Source organism: Microcebus murinus, chromosome 9 (assembly GCF_040939455.1).
Source record: "Microcebus murinus isolate Inina chromosome 9, M.murinus_Inina_mat1.0, whole genome shotgun sequence".
NCBI classification, from domain to species: Eukaryota; Metazoa; Chordata; class Mammalia; order Primates; family Cheirogaleidae; genus Microcebus; species Microcebus murinus.
In genome coordinates, this window is record NC_134112.1 from 25051685 (window position 1) to 25079576 (window position 27892).

The 27892-nt window shown below is 54.6% G+C and overlaps 3 protein-coding genes and 1 long non-coding RNA gene across 4 annotated transcripts; 3 read left to right on the forward strand and 1 right to left on the reverse strand.

The window, feature by feature from the left end:
- Positions 1-1013: 1013 nt before the first annotated feature.
- LOC105875928 (uncharacterized) lies at positions 1014-20934 on the reverse strand. The gene is made up of 4 exons (XR_001156190.3): positions 20488-20934; positions 18204-18960; positions 1399-2233; positions 1014-1322 (listed from the first exon to the last, which is right to left on the reverse strand). It is a non-coding gene; the product is annotated as an uncharacterized LOC105875928 (long non-coding RNA).
- On the forward strand, positions 4950-9089 carry HOXA11 (homeobox A11). Its single transcript, XM_012773384.3, has 2 exons — positions 4950-5837; positions 7240-9089. Exons 1-2 carry the CDS (start codon positions 5129-5131, stop codon positions 7470-7472), a joined length of 942 nt encoding a protein of 313 aa, XP_012628838.1. The 5' UTR covers positions 4950-5128; the 3' UTR covers positions 7473-9089.
- On the forward strand, positions 15926-19046 carry HOXA10 (homeobox A10). The gene is made up of 2 exons (XM_012773381.3): positions 15926-16900; positions 18082-19046. The coding sequence occupies exons 1-2, from the start codon at positions 15940-15942 to the stop codon at positions 18354-18356; spliced, it is 1236 nt and encodes a 411-aa protein (XP_012628835.2). The 5' UTR covers positions 15926-15939; the 3' UTR covers positions 18357-19046.
- HOXA9 (homeobox A9) lies at positions 20919-27790 on the forward strand. The gene is made up of 2 exons (XM_012773383.2): positions 20919-25352; positions 26406-27790. The coding sequence occupies exons 1-2, from the start codon at positions 24773-24775 to the stop codon at positions 26642-26644; spliced, it is 819 nt and encodes a 272-aa protein (XP_012628837.1). The 5' UTR covers positions 20919-24772; the 3' UTR covers positions 26645-27790.
- The last annotated feature ends 102 nt before the right edge of the window (positions 27791-27892 follow it).

The window sequence follows — 27892 nt, forward strand, 5'->3', positions numbered from 1 at the left end:
GCATTCTAGAAACAATATGACAGTGGTGGACAGAGGAAAATAAGGTTTCAGCCAAGCAAGAAGAGGCAAAATGTTGATGGTGCCCTAAGCAATGCACTGAGAAATTATTGATGTCTAGGAATGAGATTCAGTCTGTCAGGTGGGCCCAACTCCTCCCAGACCAGCTACCACCAGGATTTCCCAGCCTAGAAAAGCAGGAGCTGGGTCCCCAGAAGAGGAGTAAGTGTTGGAAAGGGAGGGAGAGAGGGTGGGAGAGAAGCCGGACATGGTGGAGCCTTTAGATGAGTATTCCAAAGGAAATAGAAGACCCAATTCAGGCTCTGGTGGAGGCCCGGATTGGGGGAAGAGTCAGAAACCTAACATCCTGTGCCTGAGTACTGGGTGCCCTCCAGTGGCACCTCAGTTCTTGCTCAGCCTAAGGAGGCATCAGATGTGACAGGAGGCCACAGAAGGTGGCACTAGCTGGAAAGAGGCAGGGCAGGAGACAGGGGAGCAGGAGGCTGCAGAGGAACAGGACTGGCTTGGAAAGGGACTGTGGCAGGTGGGGGCAGCTTGGCATTGGCATTCACACTATGGACCACACGCTGAGCATTCAAAGGACTGCAAGTGCAAACACTGGGGACTTCAAATTCCCAGATTTGAGAGAAAAGGAGCTGCTGCCCCCCACGCCTAAGTAGAAAAGAGGGAAGCCTAGCAGCCTCTCCAGTTGGGGCTGGGACCCCTGGAGTCTGGAGATGCTCAGCTACCACCCGCCTCTATGCTCCCTTGGAGTGAGAGGGTGTTAAGCTGCCTATCAAGTGACTATGATTGCAGCTCATGTCCCTTGAATGACTGCTGGAAACTCCCCGGGTACAACGACCATAGTGACCAGGCCTCACATCGCCCGGGGTGCACTGACCGACCGCGCTGAGGCCACCCTGCCTGGGCACTGCCCGCCGGCGCCCTCCCACTGCTGCCGGGCCCCCTCCTCCGGCTGCAAGAAGAAGCGGACGCTCGCGGCAAAGGCGCCTGGACACACTTTATTCCGATATTCCGCCTGGTAAGGCGGGTGGAGCGCAAGACTCACGGATCATCGGCCCCGCCTGGGCGTACTCCACCGGCTGAGGAGGGTCCAGGAGGTGCTGCACCACCCTCCCCCCAACCTTTAGGGCCAAGTCACACGAAGCCTTGGAAAGGCTCGGTCTGTTTTGCTAACCAAATCTCCTTGTTAGCCGTTTCCGCCTGACAGGGCTGGCGCGGGCGCCGGCCTCCTCCTCTCCGGGTGGCCACCTCCAAACGCTGCGCGGGGAGCGGCCGGCCGGCCCTGCGGAGGCTGCCTGGACCTTGAAGTTAGGAAAAACAAGAAGAGATTGAACCGGTTCCCTCCCTTCTCTCCCTTCTCCACAGACACACACGCACCGTCAGGCCGCCGCCACTTCCTGCCTTTGTTTTTCTTCCTCCAAACATTTTTGGCCTCTTGTATTAGCCGCCGTGGGGCTCCGGGTTGACGGTAAAAGGAAATGCACGCTGAAGACAGTTTTCTGGAGATGGCCCCCGCGCTGTGGAGCTCCTGAGAAAGAACAGCTCCTGAGAAACCAGTCGCCAGGGCCAATGTCACAGCCTTGCCTGCTGCGGCCTCTTCACGAAATGGAACTCGGACTTGGCCTTCCGGGGCGGCCTTAACCCCGGCCGCGTCTTTCCCAGAGCGCGGTGGGCTCAGCTTGGCTGTTGGACCTCCTGCAAAGCGGAAGAGTCGATTATAGGCTCAGAGCAAAGTCAAACCAAGGACCCGAAGCTCTGCCTCACCTTCTTCCCCAAGATTTGGTCTGATCCTCAGAGCTGAGCCCACCCCTTACCCAGGCTGCGTGCCTGGGGAAACATTTGCACCGCCAGTATATGCCGCGCAAGAGAGGCAGGAGCGGGCAAAGCTGGGAACATCGCGCAGCCTTGGGCATCTGAGCACCCCCGGGCTGTTCCTGCTGGGGATCTAAAAGCATTCGGCCGCTCCAAGCTTTTTCCCTTCTACTGATATCAAAAGCCTCTTTCCTCTTCCATCTTCGCGGCAGCGCCCCCACACGCCCCTTTCCAGGCTGCAAGTCCCTCCAGGCACCCCGCTTCCCTGCAGCCTGCGGAGTCGCCCTGCCAGCCGTTCCCGGAGCGCCTTTCTCCGCTCCATCCTTTCCTCTGGAATTCGCCTTTGTCTCCTGCAGACACCCAAGGGATCCAGACCTGCCGGCACCCTCTCGATTTGACCCTGGAGGAGGACATGGAAGGCAATGGTTATGCAGAACAGCGCACGCACTCATACCGACCTTTCCGCGGGGACCCGTTCTCCCTGGCACCAGGGGAAAACCGATCTAATTAAGAGAGGGGCTGCGTGCAGCCGGGGGAGGCGGCCTGGCGTCCCCCGCTGGCGGGCCACCACGGCCCAGTCTGCTCAGCCACAAGCTGAAGTTGACTGCCAAAACTGCTATAAAACCGCAGGTCTGTCTAGAACTGTTTTCGGTTTTCCTAGACGCCCCCGGGTTCAATTATGGTCTTAAAAGCCCTAATACAAGTGCAAGAATTTGTTTGCCTTCACCCAGGGGCGGGGCAAGCCCTGCAATGGTGGCGCCTTTGTTATGGCAAAGTCACTGAAACCCCTCATGCATTCCTTTTGTTCAAGGGTAGGGGTGGCGAGGACTGGGTGGGCTGCTGGGAGAGAGTTTGGGATAACCAAAATCAAGCCAGGGAATGGCTCAAATACTGCTGTATGAAACCTCTCCTTCTCCCTTTTATATTCTGTCTCCAAGAAAGAGATGCTGTGGAGAAACAAATATTTTGCCTTGTTGGTCACTGCTGGAAACAAGTTTTTTCACTGCAGGGCAATCCTGTAATTGTGCTTCCTAGCTTTAGGAGGTCTCCTGCTACCCTTCCCCAACAACCTTCCTTCCCACTAGACCTTCTCACTTGCACCTCTGCTGCCCTCTGCACGAGCCACAGTGGACAAATATGTCAAAGCTGAAGATGCACAAATAATTTCAAGTTCAGCTCTCAGGGATTCAAGGGGCATGAAAGTTCTTGCAGCAAATCTTGAATAAAGAGTTCATTAAACCAGTGTGTCCAAGTAACTTGATTTGTGATAAGCAATCCTTGTAAAGGGGGGGAGGTGGGGAGCCACATAAACATTAATGCTAATAAATTAGTTTACTCCACTACAGAGTAATTACTCGATATTATTGATATTTACAGCAGGTATTCAGATGCAATGGTAGGCCATTATTTGGAGAAAATACATAATGAGAATATTTCTTTTCCAGTGCAATACATGATTAGATTTGCTATTGAGTCAGTTACAGTCAGCTCAGCAATAAATAAATAAATCGATGTTGACACTTAAATACCAAAGATCTTAGAGTTTATACTCTAAATCTCCCCAAGATATGTAAATACCTTCAGCTATTCCCTGGATGGGGAAAGGGAGAAAAGGTTATCTTTTTTCATTTTCCAACTTTCCTTCAGCAACACCCCAGCTCCTTCCAAGAAGACAGTTGTGGGGAGGCCGCAGGTCTGGGTCCCCTCGCAGCTCCTGACCCTCCCTGGCTGCTCTGCGTTCTCTCCTTTCTGTCGCTTCCTTCCAAACATTGCTCCTTTAATTCTACAGGATGGTGAGCATATTTTGCCTTAATTTCGTTCTTTCCTCTTCCCAGGAAAGCTAGGCTCATACTATCCGCTGTGGCCTCTTTCTATCCTTAGCGCAAACCTAGCCTTTTCAAGGCATCCTTGGGTCCCAAGGTGCGGGGAGTTTGGGAAGCACCTCTCTCTTCTTTGGCATTGTATTCCTTCTGTGGAATGAGTAGTAGGGAAGGCACCGAGCTTCCTGAGTTTCTGCCCTGCACATCTCTTGCTTTCACTCTCTCCTATTGCGAGGAAGGAGAGGAGGCGGGATACCCCTTTCTCAGCCACCGCTCCTTGGCCCTCATTCCTCTTTGCCTCCCCCATTCTCCCCACAGTCCTGGAGTTCTACAAGCACCCTGGTGGCCCCCCCATAAAGGTGCAGCATACCCAGGGGAAGTCTCCTCGGATGTCAGCGCCTCTAAAGCAGCCCAAGGCTTGCCTCAGTTGCATGGTTTCCTGAGTCCTCAGCTCCAGAAGACCAGGCAGGCGGGAGGACCGGTGAGCAGCGGCGCAGCCCCGGTGCCTCTGTCTCTGTCCAGTCTCTCCGAACCCCGGCAGGCAGCGAGGAGGAAGGGGGTTATCCAAGGGCGGGGGCGGGGGTGGGGGTGGGGTGAAGAGGCAGGCAGGGAAGATGAAGGGAGGAGTGGATCCCGGGTAAGACGAAGGCCCTTCCGGGCCCTGCGGATCATTGACAAACCGCGGGGAGAAGCCGCCCTGGCTGTTGGCGGTTTAGGGACGGAAGGCACTAAAGCGCTTCGGAAGTGACCATGAATGCGAGCGTGTAATCAAGTCACCGTGCAAATCGGACAAGCCATGGGGCCGGCACATCCACGGCTGCGAACCCTGGCCCCGAAGGGGGTCCGGCCATGGTCGGAGGTGGAGGTGCGACCCAGAGCAAGCCTGTGGGAGGGGGGCTGAGAAAAAACGGGTGCAGACGCGAGCCTCTTGGAGAGCCGACTCCTCCGAGACCATAGGCCACACAGCGCCAGCTCCCACCTGGCCATCCCCAGCCCGGGACACCCCTCACCCACCCGGGAGTGGGGGTGGGGGGGAGTTGAGCTCTCGCAGCCCTCACTTAAAGACCAGGACCGTGCAACTGAGCACAAGCGTGCGGCATGGGGGCGCACCCCAGCCTCCGCGGCGCGCCGGGAGGCCCCCCAGCCAACATGAGTTACACCGGCGATTACGTGCTTTCGGTGAGAACACCGAGTGACGATCTGTTGCTTCCCCTGAGGTGGCTACAAAGAAAGGAAGCCGGGGAGGGAGGGGAGGGGAAAAAAAAGGAAAGGGGGAAAAAAAGGCCCGGACTAGCTCCCAGCTTGTCAATTTCAACATCGGGTCACATGACCAGCACCTCCCTGCTAAGGATGGGGATAGATTTCCACGTCAGCTTACGTCTCCAAATTTCTACTTCACGGATCCGCTTCAAAGAGGCAGCTGCAGTGGAGAATCATGTTAAGCTCGGCTACTGCGGAGAGCCCAAGGTAGCCCAATGATGGATTTTGATGAGCGTGGTCCCTGCTCCTCTAACATGTATTTGCCTAGTTGTACTTACTACGTCTCGGGTCCAGATTTCTCCAGCCTCCCTTCTTTTCTGCCCCAGACCCCGTCTTCGCGCCCAATGACATACTCCTACTCCTCCAACCTGCCCCAGGTCCAACCCGTGCGCGAAGTGACCTTCAGAGAGTACGCCATTGAGCCCGCCACTAAATGGCACCCCCGCGGCAATCTGGCCCACTGCTACTCCGCGGAGGAGCTCGTGCACAGAGACTGCCTGCAGGCGCCCAGCGCGGCCGGCGTGCCTGGCGACGTGCTGGCCAAGAGCTCGGCCAACGTCTACCACCACCCCACCCCCGCCGTCTCGTCCAATTTCTATAGCACGGTGGGCAGGAACGGCGTCCTGCCACAGGCTTTCGACCAGTTTTTCGAGACGGCTTACGGCACCCCGGAAAACCTCGCCTCCTCCGACTACCCCGGGGACAAGAGCGCCGAGAAGGGGCCCCCGGCGGCGGCGGCGACCTCCGCGGCGGCGGCGGCGGCCACGGGCGCGCCGGCAACTTCAAGTTCGGACGGCGGCGGCGGCGGCTGCCGGGAGGCGGCGGCGGCGGCGGCGGAGGAGAAGGAGCGGCGGCGGCGCCCGGAGAGCAGCAGCAGCCCCGAGTCGTCTTCCGGCCACACTGAGGACAAGGCCGGCGGCTCCAGTACGTATAAAGGCAGAGCCCTGCGCTTTATGAAAGGGGAGTTGGAAATCTAGCGCAGCACCGCTGTTAAATTTTTATATGCTGTTTTATAAGCATATAAGGTTTATGAAGGGCCTTTAGGTTTCCCCCAACAAAACTTTGTTATAAAAGGCGGGATCACGTGGCGAGTGCTGAAATTGGCCGTGAAATACCCACCGGCCAAGGCATGCCTGCAAAAAAAACAACTCCCCTTTTCCCTTTTTTCCCTTCTCAGCTCCCAAGCCCGGCAGCTCGACCCCGCTCGGGGCCAGCTCCGGGCTGCGGGGCTGGAGGTGGGCGCCTGTAAATTCCCCCTGCAAGGGCTCCGGGAGCCTTTGATAGCGAGGTAATCCGGAGATTTTTATAAAAGCCATGTGTTGCGCCGGGACTCCAGTCCCGGCTGGGATTCAAAGGCGTCGCTGTTTAACGATGGCGCTAGGAGAGCGTTTAACAGATAAAGTAGCCCGCTTAGCTCTAGCAATATATTAAAAGAAACAAATTAACCCAAAGTTGGCCTTTTTGTCCAAAGGAAGCCATTTTCCTCTGGCGTGGTGGCAATTACGTGCCGCCTTCTGTCCCAGGGCATGTTTTTCACAATTGTTATTCAATCTGTCAAAAGCGAGGTTTTTTTTTTTTTTTTGTCTTGTGGGTTTTTTTTTGTTGTTGTTTTTTTGTTTTTTAATTTTAAGGGGGAGCAAGTAGAGCCTGCCCGCAGCTTTGGGAAGCCCCTCTTCCCTCTACCCTTCCTACACTAGCACCCCTGCCCTGCCGAGGGAACAGAGCGGCTGTGTAGCGGTGGTGCCCAGCGCAGTCCCAGGCTAGGGGATTCCCGCTGCCACCTCCCCACCTCCGGGGAGCCAGGAGGCCGGCCGGGAGGTAGGAGCTGGTGGCCTGGACTTAGGCTGACAAAGACACAGCAGCCAGCCCAGATGTTAACGACGGCCGAGTCATGGCCGCAACCGGGAAAGACTGAGGCTGGGGCCGCTTTTACTGCCTCGGAACGGACAGCCCAGGTGCTGGAAGGTGAAATGTCCGCAGGAGGCTGTTTGTTTAGTCTGGCGAGGCTGGAGGCAGCCGGCAACCGCCACTCGGCTGCTTTCAAAGAGGCTTAGGCAGCGCCAACTCGCCTGTTGCTGTGAGAAGCCCTCCTTTCTGTTCCAGGGGCAGCGAGAGCAGCTTCCCCGGGGGCCTATCTAGGGAGATGGCTTTTATCTGGGGCTGAACCTCCCACTGCAGCGGGAGCCTGAGGGTAAGGGCCTGGGGGGCTTTGAGAGCCCTTGGGCTGGACCTCCCTGTGGCCAGCCCTTCTCAGGCCCCAACTGGGGGCTCTGAGGTGGATTGCAGCCCCCATGCCTGGCTCACCCTCTCCTTTGTACCTCCACAGGTGGCCAACGCACCCGCAAAAAGCGCTGTCCCTATACCAAGTACCAGATCCGAGAGCTGGAGCGGGAGTTCTTCTTCAGTGTCTATATCAACAAAGAGAAGCGCCTGCAACTGTCCCGCATGCTCAACCTCACCGACCGTCAAGTCAAAATCTGGTTTCAGAACAGAAGAATGAAGGAAAAAAAAATTAACAGAGACCGTTTACAGTACTATTCAGCTAATCCACTCCTCTAAGGCTTCAGCCCGGTCGGAATTGGGTGGGGGGCTTCATACACAAGATAATATGCAGATTTTGCCCTTGACAAGGTCAAGCCACATGGTGACTTTTGAAAAAAGGTGTGCAAGAGAGGGGAGGCTACACAGAGATAGCCCCTCAGGAGGCGGCCTGGAACTCTCTTGGTTAAGATCTCAGTGGTTGTTTCCTAATAATGGGATTCTGAGAGTTGTGCGTCAACTAGAAAGGTTTGGGACCCCTGGTGGTTCTCTCTTGGAGCCTGCAGAGCTTCACGCTGGGTGTGGTCTCCACTCTGGACTGGGCCCCCTGCCAGGCCCCCTGGAGGCCAACCCCCCCCATGGGGAGCCTGCCTACCCCCAGGACCCCCGAGTCAAGAAGCTGTGCATTCTCCAAGCCCAGTTCAGCTTGGAGACAGTGGCAAGAGGAAGGGGAGGATTCCTAGATGCCCAGAATGAGGCTGCTTTCCAAAGCCAATGTGAAAGGCGGCTGGACTAAGAGGTGGCTATGAGGTGGGAGAGGGCTGCAAATCCTTCTGGGAAAAGAAATCTGTTCCAGGTGGCCGTTAGTGTCCTTCCACTCCTCCTAGCCACCCACCACACCATCCCAGGCCTGAGTTTCTAGTTGCTGACTCCTGCAGCCCACCTGGCTTTTCTTTCTACCAAATGGTGGGGGGTCAGCCTTCATCCCAGCCTGCCACTCAGGCCCAAAGCCTGGTTGAAGAGTGGACTGTTCCTTAAGGTGGAAGACATCGAAAACCCAAGACGCTGCACCCAGGCCGCTGGCCCCGGAGATCTCTGCAGGAAATGCCTGTGGAGTGCAGCATTTTGGCAAAATCTCCACCACACTTAATGAAGCTTGTATTTGCTCTGTGTCTGGCATCGGAACAGTGGGCCTGGCCATTGGGTCCCCAGCTATGGCTATGAGGGGCTTGAGTTTCCCCAAAACACCCGGTTCCAGTGCCACACTCTGCCCTCATTTGCTCCAGAACTGAACTTGGAAGCTTCCGGCGACCTTCCAAGAGCCTGAGAGTGATGTGGAATTATTTTAAAAGATAAATATTATATTATATATATATTTCCCTGAAGGAACCAAAGCGAATTTTAAAAGATGCAATGTAGAGGGGAAAAAAAGATGATGAAAATATTTAAAGGCTCTATCTGTTTACAGTGTTCCATGGTTAAACTCGCTCACTGCTAAGAATATTTGAATGTATGCTTCATACAGGGATGGTGTTCAAAAGACTTGTAAATAAAGGAACCATAACCAACTTTGTTTGATTACCTTTTTTTTTTTTTGCCATTAGTTGATTTCCTTTGGAGTGTTGGAGGGGGTGGGAAGGGTATTGGAAATGATCTTTTTAATCTCTGGCAACATTTGGAAACTGTTAGGGAAATGCTTGGAGGCAGTTTGTTCGGCCTGCCAGGGCCTGGGGACTTCATCTGTGAAAGCTAGGCACCCTCCCGTTGAATCTCCTTTGCCTCCCTGTGTCAAGAAATGTCTGGTGGCTCCGTATGTAATGGCAGTGTTGGTCTGTCCTCAGTTCTTACCTACCCTGTATGTCAAAGCATGTGCACAGGCAACAGGGCACAAGGAAAATAAAGGCAGTGGAAACTCGAATATCAGGTCCTGGTGTGACCTTTCTCTCCCTGCTAGCCTTTTACTGCCAAATGTCTGCCCCCCAACACTCCCTTACTAGTAAAGAGGCAAGTTATCAAGCAGGTCCCTGAGGGTTGAGACAATGACTGAGCCAGGAATTAACTACACTATAAACCAGGCTTAGGAAGTCAAGGTGGCCGGCCATGTCCTTGTGGGAAGTGGGGATCTAGGGGTGGGGCACCTCAGGACCTAGACTTCAACCCCTCACACTGACCTGAGCCCTGGAGAAGGTCGTGGGGCTTGAGGTGGCCAATGGGTCTGACCCCAAGCTAGCCCTGCTGGCGTCAGGACCGGGAAGCCTCAGGGAAAACCACTCTGGGGCACCCTGTGGATCCCTTCACCAGGAGGGACACTGGTCTGGGTACCAAGGCAGAACAGACTTTCAGGATCCTCTCAGGGTGCTTTCTCCACAGCTCCCAGCTGAGGCCGCCTTTTCCCTTTGGGAAAAAGGATGCCTGTTTCCTCTTTGTTTGCTGCCTTTGAACTTCTGCCTTAAATTTGGACATCACCCATAACCTTGAGGGGAAGGGCTGAAAGGACAGAGCCTTTTGTTGCCCACCCCATCCTCTCTGCAGCCACCCAAGCAGGGCCAGAGCAGCAGAGAGGCTTGCATTTGGAGAGAGGCCCCAGACCCCAGACCCTACTCTGTTTGTTTGTGTGTTTGTCTAACTGGCGCGACTGGGGAAATCGAGCTGAAAGAGGAGTGGGACAGACCTGAGATGAATGTCTAGGTTGATAGACAGACACACAGAGACGAACAAGGGCCTTCCTGGGGGGAAGGGAGGGGGCGGGCTGGGAAGCCCGGGTTTAGGGAAAGACTTCCTTTGGGATGGTTAAAGATTAACCAAAGTCTCTCAAGTTGCTAGAGAGAGTCTAGCCAGGAGGACTGCTCGCGGGCGGGCGGCGGGCGGGCGGGCGCGGGTTTGATTTCTGAGCCCTATAAAAGCCCATCCTCCGATGGCTGTGACAATGTGGTCGTAAACCCGTCCGAGGCCGGCCAATTTGCATATTTGGAATGCGCCGCTATAAACCCGGCTGGGGTTTTGCAGCGATTTCTTAGATGTAAAAATGAGATCTCAATAGCAGCGGGCTGGGCACATCCTCTCCTGCTCTGGCTCTCTCTCTGCCCGGAGCCTGCTTCCCTCGCTCGGCTGCGGGCTGGAGCTCGGACTGGGCCTAGGCGCTCAGCGGCCACGAGGTGGCGCACTTCCGATCAATGTCAAAGCCGCCGGGGAGCCGGGAACCCCAGCGTGATTCTTGGCCTTTGTTCGCTTCTGATACCAAGAGCAGCACGGCACTTTATTTCACTTGTCCCGCTCTCCTTCGCATCAAAAAAGGGGGCTCACCCTCAAGAAGTGGGCTGCTGTTGTAATTTAAAGCAGCGCGCATTCGCTAGGCCTCGCGGGCGTCGTGGCGCGGAGAAGCCGGCTGCCTCCTTGGCAGAGATTTCGGAAATGTGTCAAGGTAAGAGGCCAGAGTTTAGCCATTTCGGTGTGGCTGGGGCGGGAGTGGGGAGGTGGCTGATGCCTCAGCAGGACTCCGGGACACGGCTGGGTTTGTGGGGTGACACGGTAGGCGTTTGGCCACCCCTTCTCCCCTGGCTCTCTACGGTTGGAAAGCAAGGGGAGGCCTAAGTGGAAAAGTTGGGGATTTCAGCTCCTTGCGTCAGCATTTAACCCGAGGCGATTTTTTTTGATTTTGTAGAAATATTCAGAATAGAATGAGCTGGGGATGGGAGGCAACCAGGCGAAAGCTCTGCTGGAATAGGAGGGTGGTGGGAAGGAAAAAGAAAGAGAGGGGAAAAAAAGGAGGTGATGGGGCTGGGAAAAACAGAAAGTTTCTACTTTAAACAATGAGGGGGTCCTCGTCTGTGGGCTGCTGGGGCAGGCTTATTCCAGGGGCAGACATTCTGGAGGTTGCTGGTTCCCTACTAGGTAGGTGTCCCGGCCGGCCCAGCAGCCTGGAGAGAGACCTTTGTTCCGAAAAAACGGCCAATTCAGAAAAGACCTTATTTGATTTTTGAGGACAACGGAGGAGTAGTCTCTGTATTGCATATTTGGAACTTGCTGCTATAAACTGGGCTGGGATTTTGCAGCAATTTCTCTTAGGTGTGCAAATGAGATCTTTTGGATATTTTGCAAATATGCACAAATGTATGGGTAAATACCTACACATTTTTTTTTTAAAAAAAGAAAAAGCTGGAACCCAGGATAAACTCTAATCAAGCACCTCCATCATTGTTGTCATGAAACAAGTTTTAAATGATCATAACACAGTTAACATTTTAGAGGCCAGGTTCAAATTCCCTCTTTCTCCAAAATTTAAATTTTTATCCAATATTTTTTCATTAGTTTTTTGAAATAGTTTTCTTTTTCAAATTACGTGCATGGGTGAGTAGGGGGAGTCCCAGAGAAAGTAGGCACTTCCTGTGTGTGTATAAATTTTGCTTATCAAAGTTGCAAGTCTTTGTCCAGCATGGGCCCCCAAACTATGCCAGAATGAGGCAAGCACAGGAAGGAATGAGCGCCCATTCGGTGAGCTGCTCTCTGCAGTCCGAGCCCTCCATACAAATCATCCCAGAGCCACCTCCAGTTTCAAGGCCAGAGGCAGTTTATTACCGACAAAACTAAGAATATTGCAATTCAAGCAGTGTGTGAAAAGGCCCAACACTCCCTGAATGGGGGGAAGGGCCAGCTCAGTGGTTGGATTTAGAAAAATTTTAAAAGCGTGTTGTTCAGGGATAGATTGCACCTGATCAATTCAAAGCAGACACATCAAATATCGGTGGAGATGTTGGCATTCTTAAAGATGAACGGCAAAAGAACGTCGTTGCTTATGGGGAAAACTCTCTAACTATGGGAAAATTTATGAATCAGAGAAGCCCTGAATTTTTGTTAAAGCCGGATATGTGGAAGCAGCATTTATTTTTCCTCTCTGGGCCGTAGCCCAACTCCACGGTCCCCGGGATACTTCAGAGCCCCGAAAGCATTGAGAGTGACCTCCAGACGCAAATTGTTTACTGACTACCTCAATCTCAGGATCTCTTAGATTTTTTTTTTTTAAGAACTTGATTTTTTGTGTAACAAAAAATCTCCTCACTTGCAAGGGCCTACTCAGAAGGAGGAATCCACTGTCTAGTGAACTGCAGCGTGATCCTCAACAAAGGGCTCCTCCACGGGCCTGGCCTTTACTTTGGCTTAGTGGGACAAGCAGTTATCACCCAGGTAGAAACGGGCAACATTTATTTACTCCCATAAAACACAGGCTCTGGCGGCAGCTGCATACCCGGTACAAGGCCTAGTAGAGGCAAGCAGGCACCGAGGGCTTTAGGTCAAAGGCATCCTGAGGGAGAGGAGAAAATTCAGCAGCCGGGAGGCATGGTGAAAGGGAAAGAAGGCAAGAGAGCAAGAGCGAGAGTAGAGCAGCCAGAAGCTGACCCACGCTGCAACAGAATCGCTTTTCTTAATCTCTCCGAGGCAGGGAACCTCAGGAAATCCAAGACAATCAATAAATGGAATATTTTATTGAGGAAGCTAACACTTTAGTGTTACAGTCTAGGGAGTATGGGAACATTCGTGTTGTTTGGGGATGCTTGGGGCTCCAAGACCAACTGAGGCACTGCGAGGCATTTAAGTTGAGCTTCTGCTGCCTGCGTTGATATCCTCTCCTTTGAACCAGGCAGCCGCGGGCCAATCCCCGGGGCCAGAGCGTACCCGCACCCGCAGTCTCTCTCTGCAGCCCTTCTCCGAAAGCCCTGTGGGAGTTGGATGGCCGTCCTGGGCCAGAGAGGGGCTCCTATCTGGGCTTATCCACTTTTTTTTTTTTTTTAAGCAAGAAAGCTCAAACCCAACAACATCCTGTTTGGTTTATTACAAGAGGGAAAAAGTCACGCTACAGAAACACATCCGGCTATCCACGAAGGTCACTGAAGACCCCAGTGCCAATGCCTAGGTCTGCAAGGCCCATAGCAGGCCTTTCAGGTCCTCCACTCTTCAGCCTTTTGTAGCAGATGCAGTACCAAGCTGACTTTTGTAACCTTGCATGCTCCTGGATCCTCACCAGCCTAGAAGCCCATTTGGCTGCCCCAAAGGGCCCTAACCAGACAGGCAGGCCTGAGCTGCCTGCAACAGGGCACCGGGCTTGTCTTACCAGCCAAATTGGCAGGGCCCTGAGTCCCAGGAGAGTCCTGGAAGACTCTAGAGGACCCCAGGAGAAGCCTTTGAGGGGTCTGGGAACTCCTTGAAAATGATGGACCAAATTGTGGGAATGCACAGTTCTGCATTTTTCATAGGATTCGTCAGGACTTGCCTTAGATTTTCCAAAGGGTCCTGACTCCCTAAGGTTAAGAAACACAGGTAGAGATCATTGTCTTTAACTTTATTTCTGTAGCCTGCACCATCTCAAATATACTCTCCAATCGCTACTGGCCCATCCCAGAGAAGTCTAGGAAGTTGCTTTCCGCATTTAGCTCGGAGAGGCAGGGCTCTAGGCCCAAGTACTAGCCCACTGACCTGCTGGAGCTTGTTCTCCTCAAGGAATTGTTGACGCTCTTGCGACCTACTTCCCAAGTGACAGAGCTTTCCTGAGAGGCATGGAAGGTGCTAAAGAGCAAAACCTCCTTCCTAGGCAGTCCCCAGCTTTGCGGCATTTCCAGGTGGCACTGCTGAGTCCCGGCCAGTCCACTTGTGTGGTAAGCTGGGTAAGGACCAGGCGGAACCGGGAAGCTAAAGATAGGGCCATAGGCTGCGGTGCTCTGAAGCTTTTCTGCACTCAGATTCACTGGCCTCAGCTAGCGGAAAATTTGCCTTGGCCTTGGGCACCGGAGCACCTCAGAGAGAAGAGAGTTAATAATTTCTCTGCACATACCCCTGTCTTGAATGTGTTACACCCTGCTGCAGCTTTGAGACCCGGTCAGGCTGGAGAAAACCGACTCTCTCATGCTCTTTCCCCTTCTCTCTCCCCCTCTTCTCTCCTTCTATCCCTCTCCCTCTTTATCTTCCTCCTCTGCACCTTGATGCTTAGTCTGAAGCGCCAGTCACCACAGGGCGCCGAGATGGAAGCGGCTGGAGCGCGGAGGTAGCGGTGTCTCAGCTCCTTGGGCGCCGCGCTTAGAGCAGCCATATCCCGCAGCTCCTTGAATGTTAGAAGCCAGAGACAGGGCTCTACCTAGCCAGCTCTCCGTGTGCTCTCAGCATCCTCTCAGGCTCATCTTCTCCAGCTAGGTTCATACTGGGAGGAATGAGGCCAAATGCACCGCATATCACCTGGGACACAAGGCTTTCCCCGCCACAGGCAGAGGCCTGAGTGCCTACTTCCTGGGATCCAAGCGTTCAGCAACTCCAGCTCCGACTGGAGCTGGCAGGGCAGGCAGGCCTCGGGCATCCTGGCGACCTGTAGTCTGCAGGCCAGGGGCAAGGCAGAAACCTCCCAGTCTCCACTGGATCTGGCCAGAAAATGCCAAATTTCCTGAGACTTGTATGAGGCCCATACTTGGGGGCTAGCGCCCCAGGCCAGCCATTTCCAGCTGGTTAAGAGAGCGACCCTGAGGAAGGCCCAGTGTCCACTGAGCAAAGGGCCTGGCCTCTGAACACTCTTATAACAGGACCATGAGCCCAGCCTGGCCTGTCAGGGAACAGATTTCCTCACCCAGGGCCTCGTTAAAATGTGCACACTGTTGGAGCAAGGACTGCCCCAGCTGTGGGTATGGAAGGGAGGGGGGAAGAGGGGAGGGGACAGAGAGGCAGGAATATAGTGACACTGGTTCTTGCTATAACTTCCAGGAGCTTATGAATGCCAAGGCTAACAGAGCAGGAGAATAATATGGCAGAGGTGTCTGCTGGGCATACCCCTCCAAGTTTCCCCCTCCTGGTCGTCTGCCCCTTCAGGCAGGCCAAGGACCCCAGAGCCAATGTCTCACTCCCCTAAATGACATGTGAGCTTGGAGCCCCTTGAGGGTGATTGCCTGGACCTGGCTCTGACCTTGGGAGTGGGAGTGGGGGAGTCTTTCTGCCAAGGGTGTCAGTCGCTTCCCACTCTCACTCATGCCAACCCACCAAGGTCCACCGACAAGAGTTACAGAGAAGGCAAGGCAGGCGAGCACACCGGCGAGGATCCTAACTGGATCCACCGATTGTGGGAGGAAAGTGTTGGGAATTTAGGGGCCAGGGAATAGCCATTGCATTTTGGGGGGAAAAATCTGTGGGATGGCAGAAGTAGTGGCAACAGCCAGCTTCCAGTTCTCTCTGGGTCCCAGACGCTCTGAGGGTCCTGGCGGTCCGCCACTTTTGGGAGCTAGAATTCAGAGATGGAGCCGGCTCCAGGTCCAAAGCTGAATGGGAAGAGCCTGAGGCCCCGACACGGCCGCTTAAGTGGTCAGAAAGCGCTGGGGACCAGTGGCCGCTTTTGCAACAGGGATAGTGAGCACCCAAGGAGGGCCCGGTGCGCACCATAAACACCCCACTTGTTAACTACACGGGGCCCAAGGGCGCTTCAAACAGACCCTCGTATGGGGCTCACGTTCAGGTGGGGCGGGGCGAACCCAGCCGCCAGGCCCCCCACCAGCCACGTTGGGGCAGCCCCCACAGCTCCTGGCCTTCGGCGGAGGTGTCGGGCGTGCGTCTCCTGGCCCATCAATACAGATTACATATTTATATCAATCGCGGGCTCCGAGGGCGCCCTCGGAGAGCGGCCCCGCGCCTACGAAACCAAACTGGGAGTGGTCGCGCGGAAACTCTGGCTCAGGATTGGCTGCGGGCGCCCGCCGCGGTGCGGGGGGATTGCTAATCGTATTCAGCATGTTTTGCACAAGAAATGTCAGCCAGAAAGGGCTATCTGCTCCCTTCGCCAAATTATCCCACAACAATGTCATGCTCGGAGAGCCCTGCCGCGAACTCTTTTTTGGTCGACTCGCTCATCAGCTCGGGCAGAGGCGAGGCGGGCGGCGGTGGCGGTGGCGCTGGGGGCGGCGGCGGCGGTGGTGGTTACTACGCCCACGGCGGGGTCTACCTGCCGCCCGCTGGTGACCTGCCCTACGGGCTGCAGAGCTGTGGGCTCTTCCCCGCGCTGGGCGGCAAGCGCAATGAGGCGGCGTCGCCGGGAGGCGGTGGCGGTAGCGGGGCCCTAGGTCCCGGGGCGCACGGCTATGGGCCCGCGCCCATAGACCTGTGGCTAGACGCGCCCCGGTCGTGTCGGATGGAGCAGCCTGAGGGGCCTCCGACTCAGCCCCAGCAACAGCCGCCGCCCCCGCCACAACCACCCCAGCCCCCGCCGCAGGCCACCTCGTGCTCTTTCGCTCAGAACATCAAAGAAGAGAGCTCTTACTGCCTCTACGACTCGGCGGACAAATGCCCCAAAGGCTCGGCCGCCGCTGCCGAATTGGCTCCCTTCCCTCGGGGCCCGCCACCCGACGGCTGCGCCCTGGGCGCCTCCAGCGGGGTGCCAGTGCCCGGCTACTTCCGCCTCTCGCAGGCCTACGGCACGGCCAAGGGCTACGGCGGCGGCGGCGGCGGCACGCAGCAGCTCGGCGCCAGCCCGTTCCCGGCGCAGCCCCCGGGGCGCAGCTTCGACCCGCCGCCTGCGCTCGCCTCTGGCCCGGCGGATGCGGCCCGGAAGGAGCGAGCCCTCGATTCGCCTCCGCCCCCCACGCTGGCTTGCGGCGGCGGCGGGGGCTCGCAAGGCGACGAGGAGGCTCACGCGTCGTCCTCGGCCGCGGAGGAGCTCTCCCCGGCCCCTTCCGAGAGCAGCAAAGCCTCGCCGGAGAAGGACTCCCTGGGTAAGCAGGGCCCGCCTACGGGCTTCAGGCAGGAGAGCAGACAGACCAGCACACCCAGGGAAAGGAAGGCGCAGAGAACCAGGAGCCCGCGCAGCAGCCGGCCCGCCTTGGCCCAAGCTGCAGGCAGGCTGACCTTGTGAACTTGCTTTTTAATATTGGGCGTGGGGACGCAGTAAAATTCACGTCCGGCTTAGCGCCCCACACCAAGATGTCCTCGGCGCTGGCCTCCGCTCCCCCAGACTCGGGGCAAGGACACCAGCGAGCAGGCCCCCTCCTGTGCATGCTCTTTCCTGTGGCCCCGAGCACCCCAAGCCCTGGTCCCGGCCCAGCTGAGCGGCGCGGCCCACGCGGGGGGAGGGGGTGGGAGGGAAAGTAGCTCGCCCGCAGATAGCGCGGATGTTTGTAAGGCATCCAAAATAAGCAGCCGCCAGCGCCAATAAATAAGCCCATTAACCGGCGAAGTTCGAGTTTACGATCCCCCATGCTTTTTTCAAAGTTGCTGGAGGGGCGGGAATCCTCACTACGGGGAGAAGAAAAGACAAATCCGGCCTAGACCCCGGGTCTCTGAGCTGAGAGCCAGAGAGGGCCCATTTCGCTTGCCCTGGAACTCGGAATCGCCCAGCTGCAACCCCTGGCTTCTAGAGAGACGTGCGGGAGAGCCCTTGACCCCCGCATCGGTTTTTCGTTCCTTCTCAGTTAGCTCAACTATGCCCTTCTCCCTTCCCTCATTGGGCTTTGGACAATCAGGGGCCTGGGGTGAGACCGACAAGCTGTCGGCCTGCCTTCCAAGTAAGCACCCCGAGTTGCCAGCCTGGGGGCTGCGGGAAATGCTTGCCTGCAATACAGTGGCCAGAAGCACAGAAAGGCTTTAAGGTCAAGATGTACAGCCTGCCCTCGCAGGCCCTTCGTTCTAGGAGCACCTACAGCTTTGTGCTAAAACAGGTGTTTGGAAAAAAGTGTAGGAAAATGTACATTGGGAGGGTAGGTGTGGATTGGAGGCCCACTCAATTTTGCCATGACTTTTGGAGGAACTGCTTGTTTTCCATAAGCCTAATACGGGGGACATAACCCTCTTCTTGTGACTTAGGACCTCTCTCTTATGGAAGAAACGTTGGGAATTCGCCCCTAGCGTGCAGCCCGCGTGGCCTTAACCTTCCCTTCTTCGCTCTCTTATATGCCAGGCAATTCCAAAGGCGAAAACGCAGCCAACTGGCTCACAGCAAAGAGCGGTCGGAAGAAGCGCTGCCCCTACACGAAGCACCAAACACTGGAGCTGGAGAAGGAGTTTCTGTTCAACATGTACCTTACTCGAGAGCGGCGCCTGGAGATCAGCCGCAGCGTCCACCTCACGGACAGACAAGTGAAAATCTGGTTTCAGAACCGCAGGATGAAACTGAAGAAAATGAACCGAGAAAACCGTATCCGGGAGCTCACAGCCAACTTTAATTTTTCCTGATGAATCTCCAGGCGACGCCTTTTATTTTTATTTTTATTTTTTTGCTTCCAGAGCTCTGGTTCCCTCCCTCTGTCTTCAGCCTCTGCCCAGGAACTCGCACCTGTGCCGGAGCCCTATGCCTCCCTCCCGCACTCGCCATCTCCTGGGCCATTACATCTGTGCAGGGCTGGTTTGTTCTGACTTTTTGTTTCTTTGTTTGCTTGGTGCTGGTTTATTTGTTGTTTTCTGGGGGAAAAAGCCATATCATGGTAAAATTCTATAGAGATCGATATTGTCCGAAGTGTCAAGTCGTAACTGGGCTGGGTTTGCTGTTTTGGGGTCCCACTGCTTGAAATGGCCCCGTTCTCCGCGGAGCTGGTTTCCTGCCCAGCCAGGGGTAAACCTAGCCGGAAAGCGGAGGTTCCATTGTCGGCGCTGAGGTGTCTGGCCTGAGGTCAATGGTGCAAGGAGCCGCCACTGGGCACGCCAGCCTGGAGTGCTGGGCTGTGTTTAATCAGGGGATACAGGCCCCTGGGTGTCTTTTTTTCTCTCTTCCTTTCTTCCTTGGCCAAGAGAAGGGCTTACGGGCATGGGCATACAGGTTGGCAAAAGGGCTTGACTTTGTCTGATTGAAAAAGCGAGAAAGAGTCAGTAAGATTAAATTTTCCTTCCTCTGTAAGATATCCCAACTTTAAACAAAAAAAAAAAGAATGACCAAGAGAAAGGAACTTCTCTTTTAGTTTGTGTAAGGTCTTGCATTGCCTGACTAAAATGTTTCATTTATCCCTGAATTTCCATACCCTTCTGGCTGTAGATAAATATTGTAGTTTTGTTTATACACGTGGAATTAGTGGATTTTTTTGCCATTAAAATCGTTACCAGTGGTAACATACGACAAGCACACCACAATTCTCCCTATCTTGTGGAGATGGTTCTTCTTAATGACCTTTAAATTTTTTTTTCTTTCTGAAATTCACAGAAGCCTATGAGGGCTGGGGCAAGCGGAATAAACTAGAGAAGGGAGACATTGTTTGGATTTCCTTTATACTGTGAAGTTACATGCATAAAAGGGTCAAACCTGTAGGTGCAGAAAAAGAAAAAACTATAAATACAGATCTGTATAAATGTCTATTATTATGAAGAATTGCCAATCTTGTTTTAAGCAAATGCATTCTATCGTTATTATAAATGTTAGTTCTAGCTCTATTTACTTCTAATCTTAAATCAGAATAAATTAATATTGTATTGCTGCTGTGCGTGGAAAAAAGACGATGTTTATGTTCTTATAGAATAAAAGCTGTGGAATGAAGCTTTTTAATTTTACCTCTTTTTTGACTTCTTATCTTTACCTTCCATTTTATCCTGTCCACCACTTTTACAACAGGAGGACTAACCCGAGCCCCCTGCAATTACTTTAGGCATCTATTTAAATATTACCTAGACGGTCGTAATTTGTCTGGGCCCTATAGCCCTGGTGCCGTAAGGTTTGTCGGCTTTTGTTCAGTTTTATGACTTGCTAGTATATCTGGATTGTGACTGTCTTGGACCAGTGGTTTCAGTTGAGAGGAGAGCTGCATAGACAGAGGAAGCCCAACAGGATTTCTTTCGGGAACCCCAGGGAGGCTTGCAGAGGCCGGTTATTTTGCGGGTGCCGGGTCTGAGATGACCCCCAGCTTAAATCCGGGGAGCAGGCCGGACCCACAGGGCATCACTAGCGCTGGCGGCAGCGGTTAGGTGGACCTGAGCCCAGCCGCGGGGGGCTGCCCCCTCCCCCAGCACGGCCTCCCCCACCTGGCGGCCCTCCGCAGGGCCACGCGTTTCCTGCTCGCCAGATTGGGGGGGGGCGACGTTAGGGGGAGGGGGCGCGGGAGCGCGCGCCCCGGCCGGCAGGCGGCTGGGAGGGAGAGGGGGGAGAGTGAGCAGCGAGGAGTGAGCAGCAGGAGGCCGCGGCCAGACAGGGAGCCAGGCTGGGTACAGTCCCTGGCGCTTTCGAGTCTTCCGCGGCAGCCGCCGCTTGGCGCCGGCTTGCTGAACTGCAAGATTTGGGAAATCAGCACGCACATTGCTCCTTCTCCGCTCTCTTCTCGCCTACTCCCCTTCTTTCTTCCTCTCTCCCTCCCTCCTTCTCCCGCCCTCACCCTCCCAGCCTTACCTTACTGGGGCCGGTGGCTTCTCCCTCCGTGACGCATTTGCGGCAGCCTGGGGTATCAGTTGCAGCGGCGGGCGCAGGTTGCCGAGGGGCTGGGCCGGGCGCGATCGCAGGGTTCTCTCCTTGGCGGCGGCGGCGGCGGTGGCGGCGGCGGCGGCGGGCGAGGCAGCACCGCGCGGGCAGCACCAGAACTGGTCGGTGATTTAGGTAGTTTCCTGTTGTTGGGATCCACCTTTCTCTCGACAGCACGACACTGCCTTCATTACTTCAGTTGAAATCGTCTCCAGGTACCTGTGCGCGCGGGGGCCGGGCCGGGCGGGGCATCAAGGCCCTGGTCGTGCCAGGGCCTGCGGTGGCAACGTCGGCTTTCCCTGCGCTAGAAGCCTCGACTCTTCCTCCTTAGCGCTATGTCAGCCGGCAGGCTTTCCCCTTCCCCCACATACCTCCACCTGGCCCAGAGCAGGTACAGTCAGGTTAATGGCGCCTTCTAAAACGCCCGGGGGCGTGGTAGGAATTCTGGGCCTTGGGCCATTCAAGGTCAGGGGCGCCCACGCTTCCATCCTGAGCCTCCCCCACTCTAGGCCTGCACCTGGCCAGGGACCCCGCCATTCTCTTGCAAGGCTGGAACACACATACACACACACACCCTAAATCCAGGCTGTGAGCCCTGGAAAGGTCCCTTTACCAGTGAAGACCCAAACCAATGTAGAAGGAACAGACCAGACAGGGGCTAGGACCTGGCCTTGTCATTACCCTGCTCTCTGTAAGCATGGCCTCTGCTCCTAGGAGTCTCCTCTGTCTCTCCTTTGTTCCTTCTTTTTCCCCCTCTGCTTCCTTCCTGTTTTATCCCTTCTTTATTCTTCTTTGCTCCTTCCTTGTTTCTTTTCTTCCCTTTATTTTTCTTTCATCATTCGTCTTTCTGTCTGTGTCTCTATCTTCCCTCCTCTTGTTTCCAAATCATCCTTTTCAGGAGAGGCTGACTTAAAGAGAGGCTGGGGGGAGTCTCATTTTTCTCTACCCGCTCAAGGACAGGCGGAGGATCCTGCAGAGGAAGGGTCCGCGTGGGGCGGTTGTGGGGCGCCGTGGGTTTCGGCCTGGTGTGTGCCGCTGCTCAGACAAGGCCTCGGTTACGATCACGACCGGATGGCGGCGGCCTTGTGTTCCTTCTCTGCCTGTCGCTAAGGGCTGACTGGGAGACCAGATTAGGGGGCATCCGCGGCGTCATTGTGTGCCCACACCGAGGATAGGGAAGCCTTCGCCAGTCTCACTGGAGACCCGAGCTAAGGCCAAACCAGGCTCCGTGGAATCTGGCAACTTAGGGAGCTCCTCGCCGCCTCTTCCAGGCCTGTGGGTCCTAGCTCAGGCTCCGACTGCGGTAAGGGAGCCCCCGCTAGGGTAAAGCTCCACTGCTTGCTTGCCAGAGGCTTCTACCAGGTACAGGATATGTTAGATAAGGCACCCTTGTGCAGCTGGGTGCTGGAGGAGGGGACCCTTCCAAGAGCCAGTATGTTTCAGAGAGGTGAACGGAACCCCAAATTGCAGAACCACTGGGATACAGACTTGAATCCTTGTTCCAAGTTGTAGTCTACCAGTGGAAGCCAGTGTGACCATTCTCAGTGCCAGAAACTGAAAACAAACCATCCCTCCCTACTCCCCAACACACAGACACACACACCTTCAGAATCATGCCCACAGAGCTGTGCTCCCCTTCCCAGCCTGGGCCGGAGGCTCAAGAACTGTTTTCATTGCTCAGCCACAGACTTGCTATCTGAAAGGTCGTCACTTTCCCACTCCCCCCTGCCCTTTTCCAGACCAGGGTACTGGATTTATTTCAGCGATCTAGGTTTTGTAAGAATTCTCAGTCAAGAAGGGGCAGTTTGTAATTACATTCATTTATTATTTCTTTATGTACACGAACTCCCTTTCACTTCCAAAATAAAAGCAGACCCCAAAGTCCAACATTCTGGCCCCAAACCTCTGAGCTAAAGGGGGACAATATTTGCTTTTGATTTTTTTTCTCCCTCTTCTAGGCACCAGTAATGGCTGCTCAACACTCAATGTCTTCTAATTATTTAGTTACTGTCCTATTTGGGGATTAAGTCTATTTAAAGGAGCCTCCTTTTAAAAAAATTATTAAAAATAATCTGTGTCTTCTCTGGGTACAGAGAGTGGACAAGGCAGTCGGGCGTGCCCAGCCCGTTTGCAGACAATTACAATTAAGAGCGAAGGTTTCCTTTAGGATTAATTTTTTAAATGAAAATCTCTGAGGTCCCCGTGCACTGCGGAATATTTAGGACACCTTGGACTGCGGTGGGGGTGGGTATGACTCAGAGGAATTTACAGGGCAAAGAAAATATTAGGGGGGAGGGGGCTGAGGCGGACAGGACAGGCCACGTCGGAGTTCATTGTGTTGGCCACTTCCCTCTTCCCGGAGCCCGGGGCGGAGGAAGGGGCACCGCGTTTCGCGAAGGCAGCCTCGCTTAGGGAAAACCTGGTATTTGGGGGGTCCCCGCCCTGGTGTGTATCAGGGTGTATGGGGGGATTACTGGAACTCCTGGTGAGAATGAACCCAAAAGAGAGAGAGAAAGAGAGATGGAAGCGTCCAAGGCCGCCAGCTTTGCCGCCGGGAAGTGGGCTAATGAAAAACACACTCTTACAGGCAACAGTATTTACACGTGAATTTGATTACCCCGTTTCTAAGAGTTGCTGCTTTCTGTTAGGAATTGGGGTGGGTTTTTATTTTTCCTTCCAATTAACAGTGGCTTCGGCCTTTTAATTTACCGCCCCCCCCAAAGGGATGAGAAATAAACTTCCCCCATTTGGTTAGGCCAAGGAATGGGATTCGAGTCAATGCCTCGTGCCTCTCCCCATTTTAATTTCTACCCCTGGATTTTGAGCTGCAACCGCCTCACTTTGGGCCTTGCGCCCTTCTGTTAAGTGGCCCCGGCACGGGCCCGTGGGTAACCAAGGCTGGGCCTGGAGCAGGAGCAATGGCTGGAAAGGGAGGAAGGAAGGAACCCTGAAAGGCTCACAGAGCCCCAGGACAGGCCACACCGGTGTGGGCCATTGGAGCCGCGTGGTCTCTTAGGCGGTGTTGCCTTTTCCCAAGCTCGACTCGCCTTCCATTGATGCCACGTGGAGTTTTTTTTCCCCCCTGCTTGAGTTTGGGGAGCACGATGAGGCTTGCAAAGCTCAACGTCAGGGCCTTCAAAGATAGAGCCACAGAACCAGTCACCAGCCACCTGAGCCCAGGATCCTGATTCCCCACTGATGCGGAGCTAGGCGCGCGAGTGCGCGGGATCGAGGCTAGGGGCCGAGCACGCAGCACAACCAGGCCCTCAAACCTTTGCCTTGGGGCGGCTAGCCGCTCCCCCGCCGGAGGAGCAACGGCGAATCTGGGGGCTGCCCGGCTCCCTGTGCTCCATGCAGGCAGGCGTGGGGGCCCACAACAGGCGGCACCGTCTGGGCGGCCGGTCCTTGCCCCGCGCGCTCTGGCAGGGCAGTGGCGACTCTGGGACAGATACAGTGTTGAATTTGACTTTTCGCGGCGGGCCTGGGGTAAACTCGCCTCTCCCGGGGACCGCAGGGATTATTTACAGGGAGCTCGCCAACCAAACACAACAGTCTAATTTAACCTTTCCAAGTCCTCGTAAATTTTTACAGCTGGGAGCCACGGCAAGGAAAACGAATCTGTTGGTCGTTCCCGACTTCGACTTCCCACCAGCCTGTGTGGCTTCTGAAACAATAACTCCTTATGAAATATCATAAATATAGATTTAAATACAGTAGAGCGAGAATGCGATTTGGCTGCTTTTTTATGGCTTCAATTATTGTCTAATTTTATGTGAGGGGCTCCGCTGGCCGCACTCGCACGCCGGACCCGCGCCTTCCTGATGGCGTGATTAATTGTGATATAAAATAGTCCGCTTAAGAAGGGGGGGGGAGAGTACAGAGGCGAGGCCAGATTTGATCTTTTAATCTTCGTTGGCCACAATTAAAACAAACCCGATCGTGGAGCGGCGCGATCCCTTTGCATAAAAACATATGGCTTTTGCTATAAAAATTATGACTGCAAAACACCGGGCCATTAATAGCGTGCGGAGTGATTTACGCGTTATTGTTCTGCCGGGCGGACACGTGACGCGCGCGGCCAATGGGGGCGCGGGCGCCGGCAACTTATTAGGTGACTGTACTTCCCCCCCCCTGGTGCCACCAAGTTGTTACATGAAATCTGCAGTTTCATAATTTCCGTGGGTCGGGCCGGGCCGGCCAGGCGCTGGGCACAGCAATGGCCACCACTGGGGCCCTAGGCAACTACTACGTGGACTCGTTCCTGCTGGGCGCCGATGCCTCGGACGAGCTGAGCGCTGGCCGCTACGCGCCGGGGGCCCTGGGCCAGCCCCCCAGGCAGGCGGCGGCGCTGGCCGAGCACCCCGACTTCAGCCCGTGCAGCTTCCAGTCCAAGGCGGCGGTGTTCGGCACCTCGTGGAACCCGGTGCACGCGGCGGGGGCCAACGCCGTGCCCACTGCGGTGTATCACCACCATCACCACCACCCCTACGTGCACCCCCAGGCGCCCGTGGCGGCGGCAGCGCCAGACGGCAGGTACATGCGCTCCTGGCTGGAGCCCACGCCCGGTGCGCTCTCCTTCGCGGGCTTGCCCTCCAGCCGGCCTTACGGCATTAAACCTGAACCGCTGTCGGCCAGAAGGGGTGACTGTCCCACGCTTGACACTCACACTTTGTCCCTGACTGACTATGCTTGTGGTTCTCCTCCAGTTGATAGAGAAAAACAACCCAGCGAAGGCGCCTTCTCGGAAAACAATGCTGAGAATGAGAGCAGCGGAGACAAGCCCCCCATCGATCCCAGTAAGTGTCTCCTCCATTCAAACCTGCCGCCGCCTCCATGCCGGCCACCCGGATCTGCCGGCCCGCCAGCTTTCTCTCGAGCCTGCCTTCGCCTCGCCGGGAGCCTCCTGAGTAGAGGCCGGGAGCCAGAAGCTGGTGTCTGGGACGCCTCGGACGGGGCCCCAAGCTCGGAGAGCAGTGACGAGCGGGCCCGCAGGGCTGGGGGGAGAGAAGGAAGCTGCTGCGGCGAGAGGGGCGGGGCGGGCACTTCGGGCCGAGGCAAGACCGACCACCCATCTCCTTGGCTGCCCCGGCCCAGGACAGAGGTACTTGGGGCTGTTCTTCGAAAGCAGCGCAGCAGAGAGTCTTTTGTGCGACTAGCTCGTCCGCGAGCATCGGCAGCGAGGCAGCCCGGCAGCTCGACCCGGGACCCTGGGGGAGACGGCCGATTCCCTCTACTTCTTGCCTTCAGCCGGTGGCGGCGTAAATCCTGCCCAAGATGAGGCTGCGGCGACCGGGCCACCAGTGCCCCCATGCCAGATTATTCAAATAAACTGGAGACATGATCAACGGCTTTGGGGCGCCCTGCCGGCCTGCCCAGCTCCTATGGCCTTCCAGGAAGGTCAAATAAGAAGTGGGGAGAGTAGAAGGAAAGGTGGGGAAGGGAAAACACAGAGTCAGTGAGAGGGAGAAAAGTATTAATCTTGCTACACCAACAACACAGGGCGGCATGGTTTTCCTCTGCGTGGCAAGATGTTTCCAAACTTCACTCTACACATTGTGCAGAGAGTGGGGCGAAGGAGAGAAGGGGACAGGAGGACGGAGTAGGAGAAAGGAGGGCTGCAGAGGGGAGGAGGGAGTTTTACGGCGTGCAATTGTAAGTGACCGTCCGTGCGTCTGTCTGCCAGGGTTCCATTGTGTCTGAGGCTAAGCAGCCTTCCCTAACCAATTCAGCGGTGTCCTGCACTTCGGCCCGCCCGGAGACCCCAGGAGGCTTCCTCGCCCACAGCTGGGGCGTGGGGGGTGCTTCTCCTCCTTCTAAACCCAGTGTCTCTCTCCCCCCCACCCCCGCAGATAACCCGGCGGCCAACTGGCTTCACGCACGCTCCACGCGGAAGAAGCGCTGCCCCTATACAAAACACCAGACGCTGGAACTGGAAAAAGAGTTTCTGTTCAACATGTACCTCACCAGGGACCGCAGGTACGAAGTGGCCCGGCTGCTCAACCTCACGGAGAGGCAGGTCAAGATCTGGTTCCAGAACCGCAGGATGAAAATGAAGAAAATCAACAAGGACCGAGCAAAAGACGAGTGATGCCACTCGGGTTTATTTAGAAAAGAGAGCGAAGTAAAGAGAGAAAGAACTGTGCGTCCCCTTCTCCCTTCTCTCACCCCCACCCCAGCCTCCACCATCCGGGCACAAAGCGCCTCTAAACCCCAGGCTACATCTCCCCCCCCCCCAGGCAAACCCTGCTCAGGCTGGCTGGCAGGCCTGCCGCTTTGATGGAGGAGGTATTGTAAGCTTTCCATTTTCTAAAAGACAAAAAATTTAAAAGTAGGGGGGCATTAGCGGTGATAGCTGTGTGTGCTAGCTTGTATATATTTTTTAAAAAATCTACCTGTTCCTGACTTAAAACAAAAGGAAAAAAAACTACCTTTTTATAATGCACAATGTTGACGGCAGGCTGTATAGTTTTTAGTCTGTGTAGTTAATTTAATTTGCTCTTTGTGTGGCAGATTGCTCTGCCAAGATACTTGAATACTGTGTTTTATTGTGGTAATTATGTTTTGTGACTCAAACTTCTGTGTACTGGGTGACGCACCCGTTGTGATTGTGGAAGCTAGAATTCAATTTGAACTCAGGTTGTTTATGAGGGGGAAAAACAGTTGCATAGAGTATAGCTCTGTAGTGGAATACGTCTTCTGTATAACTAGGCTGTTAACCTATGATTGTAAACTAGCTGTAAGGATTTCCCAGTGAAATAAAATGTTTTTAAAAAAGTGTTCTCGGGGATGCATAGATTCATGGTTTTCTTCACTTTTGAAATGTGGGCATTTTAGTCTCTACACGATCTAAAGTCCTGTCTTGTCCATTGTATATAAAATCTATATGTTAAAGAAAAGTACATAATCAGACGAATTTGCATATTGTTTTTGCACCAAACAGTGAGGAAATTCGGAGCTATACATATGTGCAGAAGATTACTACCTATGGTTTATGCTTAATTTTAACCGGGGAAAAACGAATGCTATTGTAACGGAGTTAATTTTATTGCTAATAAATTATACACTATGAAACCGCCATTGGGCTACTGTAGATTTGTATCCTTGGTGAATCTGGGGTTTCCATCGGGCTGAACATACCCTGTATATTTTGCAATAGTTACCTCAAGGCCTACTGACCAAATTGTTATGTTGAGTGATATTTAACTTTTTGCCAAATAAAAGTATATTAATTCTTTTTTCCTTTACTTTTCTTTCTTTTATTTATTTTTTTTTGGGGGGGTCTGTTTTTTACACCTTCTCCAGGGCACTGGAATTGAGTCTCTGGGTGGGGGGCTGG

Bases quoted from the DNA above. Each gene is read 5' to 3' on its own strand.
- HOXA11 (XM_012773384.3), top strand. From the start codon at position 5,129: ATGATGGATTTTGATGAGCGTGGTCCCTGCTCCTCTAACATGTATTTG. The intron at 5,838-7,239 runs GTACGTATAAAG...GTACCTCCACAG, and splicing joins GGACAAGGCCGGCGGCTCCA to GTGGCCAACGCACCCGCAAA.
- HOXA10 (XM_012773381.3), top strand. From the start codon at position 15,940: ATGTCAGCCAGAAAGGGCTATCTGCTCCCTTCGCCAAATTATCCCACA. The intron at 16,901-18,081 runs GTAAGCAGGGCC...CTTATATGCCAG, and splicing joins GCCGGAGAAGGACTCCCTGG to GCAATTCCAAAGGCGAAAAC.
- HOXA9 (XM_012773383.2), top strand. From the start codon at position 24,773: ATGGCCACCACTGGGGCCCTAGGCAACTACTACGTGGACTCGTTCCTG. The intron at 25,353-26,405 runs GTAAGTGTCTCC...CCACCCCCGCAG, and splicing joins CAAGCCCCCCATCGATCCCA to ATAACCCGGCGGCCAACTGG.